The sequence below is a fragment of the Mesitornis unicolor genome, unplaced genomic scaffold (genome assembly GCF_000695765.1).
Source record: "Mesitornis unicolor isolate BGI_N332 unplaced genomic scaffold, ASM69576v1 scaffold43192, whole genome shotgun sequence".
Classification (NCBI taxonomy): domain Eukaryota; kingdom Metazoa; phylum Chordata; class Aves; order Mesitornithiformes; family Mesitornithidae; genus Mesitornis; species Mesitornis unicolor.
Genome location: NW_010172005.1, coordinates 1 through 5813, shown reverse-complemented (window position 1 = coordinate 5813; position 5813 = coordinate 1). Strand labels below are relative to the sequence as shown.

The window sequence follows — 5813 nt, the reverse complement described above, 5'->3', positions numbered from 1 at the left end:
CCCATCTCTCTGGAGTAGCTGCAGTGGAGTTGAGGGCAGGTTCTCCGGTGAGGTAGGAATGTGCAGGAACTCCGCCCTCTGGGCACAGTCACACAAACCCAGCAAAACAGCCACAGCCAGCTCTAAAACCTCTAATGATCTTCACCTTCACCTCTTCCTAACCCAGTTCTCCAATACTTTTTGATCCATTTACCCTGGCACCTTCACCACGGGGCGGGGAGGAGAGGGTATTCAAAACAAGAACATTTCAGTGCACAAAACTGCCGAGAAGCTACTACAGACACTAGTGCACGGCTAGGCGTCTCTGTAGGGTTGTCTGTGTCCACATGTATGTATACATATTTATTGTGGAATTTGTAGTCGTGTAGTACGTATTCCCATATACTCTCTTGGGCGGGTTTATTATTTGCGACTGTACAATTAAGTACACAGCAGTGACTATCTGTAGGCAAACTTCCCCCCCCCCGTCCTAAGGGAAAATATGAACAATTAAAAATATAATCACTGCTAAAACAGTGAGTATTGCCCAATGCTAGTTTGCTAGTTCTTAAGCAAAACTCTGATGTGGTTCAGTCAAAACGTAACCGGAGTTCAGTGGGAGTTTTGCTTGAGTGAGTAGTGAATACGTGGTGATTGAGACTTCATATTAACAGAAGTGGTGAGGGGGTGTGTACCTGAATCATAATTTCTGACATAAATCTTAATAATCATCAGAAGAAGTTATAAAGAGCAACATGACGTCCTGGTTAAACTGGGTTGTTGTTGTTTTTTCCAAGTACTGGATTAAAAATATTATCACTCCCCCAAACGGCAGTTTTGTGCCATTTAAGACAAAATATATTATTGTTCACTTTCTTTTAAATGCTTTCGTAAGAATACATTCCATATAACGTGCTATTTTGCTGAAACAAAAGAAAAGTATTTGAAATATGTCAAAAATTGTTTTGCTAAATATCCCATTGTGAATTCGAGTTATGGTTTGTTATCCCGCAAACGTTTGTGAAGGCAATCTTAAAAGTGTAATACGAGGTTTCTTGATGAGCAGAATTTTTTCTCCTACGATCTATGTGAGCAAAGTTAAACACCTCAAACACGAACTAGGAAAATAACAATAGCTCCTTAATTCTATAAAGACCGCCCGTCCCCCATAAACACTCTAAATTAGGAAACGTTAAAGAAACAATGCTAAGACACTGCCGTATTCTACAGATGTGTATATACATATATAAACCAAACCGAAACAAAACAAACAAAAAAAACCAACACAAAACCTAAAAGCCTAGCTTGAGGATTTGACATAGAAACCACCATGGAAGCAAGTATCAAATAACAGAATTATTGCCTGCTTAAAAAGAAAGGGAAAAAAAAGGAGGGGGAAGGGAAAGAAGGAAGAATTAGAAAACCCAACCAAAACCACTGCCTCACACTCAGTTCCGGAGAGTCTGTGCAAAGATGAGCCTAAAAGACATCCTCAGTGAACAAATGGGTTTCTTTGGCTGGGAAGCAGGCATATTAGGTAAAGACATATCTGAGGCCTTGGCAGTCCTGCTACAATCCAGGACAACTTTCGCATTTTTTTTTCCCTTGCAACGACAGCCTCATTGCTGATAATATGTGTATGTAAACGTGAATAAATTACGATAATAAATTACAAGCTCAACAACCACCCCTTTCCCCCAGTGCAAGAGAAGGAGGGAGAAGTCTATGGCACCTGAAGTGCTCAGGCAGGCCTGAGCCTAAAGGGACATTGAGAGCGAGTGCCTGCCTAAACGAAGTCTGGAGAGACATACACCATGGCTACCCTTTTCAGGAATTATTATGCATCACGCTTATCTAATTAATGCTTATTAGCCAACCCCAAACTCTGACATGGCAAGACTGTGCTTTCCTCCAACCTGACTTGTCTTTTTCCTCCTTTTAGTACACTGACAGAGGATTTTTTTTTTTTACATTGCGAACTAAATAATACTTTGAATGTCTGCTATTGGAATTCCTACACTGTACAACCAATTGCAAGTGGTAAAAAATAAATAATTTCCTTTGTCAGCCGCAGCAGATTTCATTCTTTTAATTTACTTCCACACAAGTGTACAGAATGGTGTCCCGAGGCTTTAGGAATTTAAATCACACTTATTTCTTTTTTTTTTTCCTTCAGCTAGGATTGTTACAAATGAGTTTTTATTTTTAGGATTGGTTGTGGTTTTTTTAGCATGGATTTTTTTTTGGCGATCACTTCTTTTAATGACAATAGAGTGAAGAATATAGGGGAGGGTAGGCACTTCCAAGTTCTGGTATCATCTCTTTATCCCCAAACAAAGCAACCTTTTTCTCATACTGACGATTAATTCTGAATACAGAAGTGAGAGTGAAAGCCAAGAATATCAGAGATTTCTCTCCTTCTCCCCCACATAGCGCAGAGCTGGATGTCCCATCTCTCATCCGTAACCTTTCACTCCTCTCTTTCTTGCAGATCTACTTGCATCTATTTATTACTTCTTTTCGAAAGATTTCACCTCTCTCCCTTTATTTTTTCAGCATGATAAATACTCTGTTTGCAAAAATTCAGATTTGTTCTTGCTTCTTTACTCACTCCCCAGCAATTTTTTCTTTTTTATTTTTTATTTTCCTTTTTTCTCCTCTTTTCTCTTTCCAAGATCAGCTCTTTAAAGTGTTTGAGATAACATCTCCGGGCTAGAGATTATTTATCATTTGGCCTATTGTGAGCAGTGGCCGGCTTATGGCACTGCTGCAGAGCCCAGTTTAGGCTACACAAACGTAACAAATGAACAACTTGTCCTTTGCGGACTCGCCGCGGGATCCAATTAGTTCCTAAATCTTTTGCACAAGTTTTCTAATTATTTTCAAGAGTTGCGGCTTTTATAGGCTTCCCTAAACTCGTCAAGAAACCAATTCTTTTTAGGCTTAAAGGCTTCTTAAAATTAGTGGTAGCGTTGCCCCCTTAAAACAAATTGACTGATTCCCCGGGCAACGGAGCGTGTTTGGGGAGGCTCGCGTGGGTTAGGCTTCAGCAAGCACCACCACCGGCAGACAGAGAAGGAAAAAGAGCTCAATTTCAAAATTTTAAGTGCATCCACACAGGTTTGGTTATTTTTTTTCTTTTCTTTTCTTCCTCCCCCCCAACGTTTAAACATCGGTATGCAAGCCAGGGCGTCACGTGACACCAACCCCCCTTTCCCCACCAGCCCTCAATGTGCTGCAGCTGCACCTTAGCCCTGCCCGGCTCTTTCCTCGGCCGCAGGGCGACAGGGGCACGGGAGGGAGCTAAAAAACTATCGCTACTCTTAGGATATTTAAAGCCAAAGTGTTTGCAGCATTAAAAGTATATAAATACATATAGTATAGATACTTCCAGAACTGTGTTCTTTTAAAATAAGGATTGCATTTTATGCACATACCTATCATAGCTGGCTAAATGTGACCAAATGATTATATGAAAGCTAGTATGTATATACGCACACATAGAGTACGTAGAGTTCAAATTAATATCTTTCAGAAAAATAAGTCTTTGAATGCATTTCAGAGATTGCAAGAACGACTCGTATCTACGCAATAATGTACCTTATTTTTCTTCTAATGTGTAAAAATATACTTAAATTTACATGTATGTATAAATATGCATATATATGTATATATGTAGGCAATTTCAGACATCTTCAACGTAAGAGAGTTTTTAGTAAGACACCCTGTCTCGTACTAACAATTTTTTTAAGCAGAATTGGTAAGAGTTCTGCCCCCAAAAAATCACATCGCAATAATGATCGTGGTGTTGAATTAAACACTCCGATCCTTTACATTTGAAGAAACTGCTGTTAAAGACAACATGATCGCGGGGGGAGGCGGGGTGGGGGGTAGAAAGGAGCATGTGAAAAATGGTGGACTACTGTAATAAGTAGCGCTCTGATCTCCCTGTAACTTTAAAGCCTCTGGCATATTAATTTTACTTAATAAAGAAGACAAAAAAACTATCAAGTATATATGAATTTAGCCTATTTTTTATTTCTGTGTGTTCATAGTAAACATTTTTGTAAGTGACAAACACGGGCATATGACCACAGTATCACAATCAAGAAATTTTAAGACGACATTAACAATCACTCAAATTTATGCGGCATTTGCGCAACACAGGTTACATATTTGCAAGGTTTACCTATAAGTACAATAGGTATTAACATTTCACTACATTTAGAAAAAAAATAAAGGTGACCTGTTAGTGACCACATACATCAAAATATACACAACACAAACTGAAGGCAATCATTAATTTTCTCCCCTTCTGATTAATTTGAACGGGCAATGCTGCAAACTGAAATAATGTTGCTTTTTTTTTTTTTTTAAATTACTCCGTACACTGAGTGCATTTTCTAAAACCCAATCTTTGGTCTAAAAGTAAACAAACAAACAAACAACAAAAAAAAGAACCCAAAAAAGCTGTTCAGTAAAGAAAATTATAAAATAATAAATCGCCAAAACGTAGATCTTGGGCATCTTTCAGTATTAATTCTGCTTAAATACAAATTACGTTTTAAGTTTTTTATATTTTCATAAATTTAGTTGTGTGGTTTGTTGCTTTTTTTTTCTTTCTTTCAAGGTCTGCACCCACCGACATATCCATGGTAACTTATAATACTGCAAACATGGAGATTCTGGCGGCTTTTAGTGATAGACTTATCGTATTTGAATAAAAAATTGCAAAAGCAGTCACTATTTAGATACACATTCTACTATAATTTTGTCTTCCAAACTTCATAGTCTACAATGCAATCTCCCCACATTGCACCTTGCTGACATCCTCACCTTGGTGGAATAATAAACAACCCTAAAGACTGAACAAACGTACAGAAAATGGGGGACTTAATAAAAAATACCTGGACTTTTTTTGTTTTGCGCTTTTTTTTCCTCCTTTTAATTATCATTTACAATGCAAACGTGTGTAAAATGTTCACTTACAGTCTGATCCCATGGATGTTAATGTATTAAAGGGTTTGAAGAAGACCCCTGATTTTGATGTGTGAAATAATCGGAAAGTCCTCCGGAAAGTCCCGTTGTAAAACTTGGCAAAGAAGGTCTTAAGGACTCACAAGGGAGAGTGGAGGGCGCCTGTGGCGACGTGGAGGAGGAGGCTGCCCTGGCCGTCATTGAAGTGCTGCTTTGAGAAGTCATTGAAGGGTGAGGAACATGGGGAAAAAAGTAACTCGTCTGTCCTGCCAGGAGGTTGACAGAGCAGGGGTTTAGGGAATAGGTGCCGGAGCAGGGAACTGACAAGCCACACGGCACTGAGGCGGCCAGAGCTGCTGCTGTGAGGTGATGAGTGGCATAAGGTATCTCTCCATTGACTAGTCTATCAACACTTAACCCATTAGACGTGGAAAAGGAGTGGTTGTTTCCCAAGGAGTTTTGAGTCAACACTGAGCTGTAGGGCATGGGATGGCTGGGGTAGGCGGAGGTGGTCCCATTGTAACTCAAAGTGCTGCTGGCCCGGGGGTGGTGCAGGGAGAGAAAGGGGGACATAGGCCAGTACAAGGATCCTGCCCTATCCATGAATGTCAGTCCGGTGGAGGTGAGTCGGGCGCCCCGCTTGAAGGCCAGCTTGGCCCGTGAGGTGGTGGAGCGCCGGCGAAGCTTGCCGGTGGTGCCCCCGATGAAGACGTCGTCGCTGGAGGGGTCTAGCATCCAGTAGTTTCCTTTGCCCGGGTCGTCGTAGTGGCGGGGCACCTTGACGAAGCACTTATTGAGGGAGAGGTTGTGGCGGATGGAGTTCTGCCAGCCCTGCTTGTTCTCCCGGTAGTAGGGAA

The 5813-nt window shown here is 40.6% G+C and overlaps 1 protein-coding gene across 1 annotated transcript; it reads right to left on the bottom strand.

Moving 5' to 3' along the window:
- Positions 1–4917: 4917 nt before the first annotated feature.
- Positions 4918–5807, bottom strand: FOXG1 (forkhead box G1). The gene has a single exon (XM_010180230.1). It carries the CDS (start codon positions 5689–5691, stop codon positions 4987–4989), a length of 705 nt encoding a protein of 234 aa, XP_010178532.1. The 5' UTR covers positions 5692–5807; the 3' UTR covers positions 4918–4986.
- Between the last annotated feature and the right edge of the window lie 6 nt (positions 5808–5813).

Excerpts from the sequence above, each read along its gene's own strand:
- FOXG1 (XM_010180230.1), bottom strand. The coding sequence starts at position 5,691 with ATGCTAGACCCCTCCAGCGACGACGTCTTCATCGGGGGCACCACCGGC.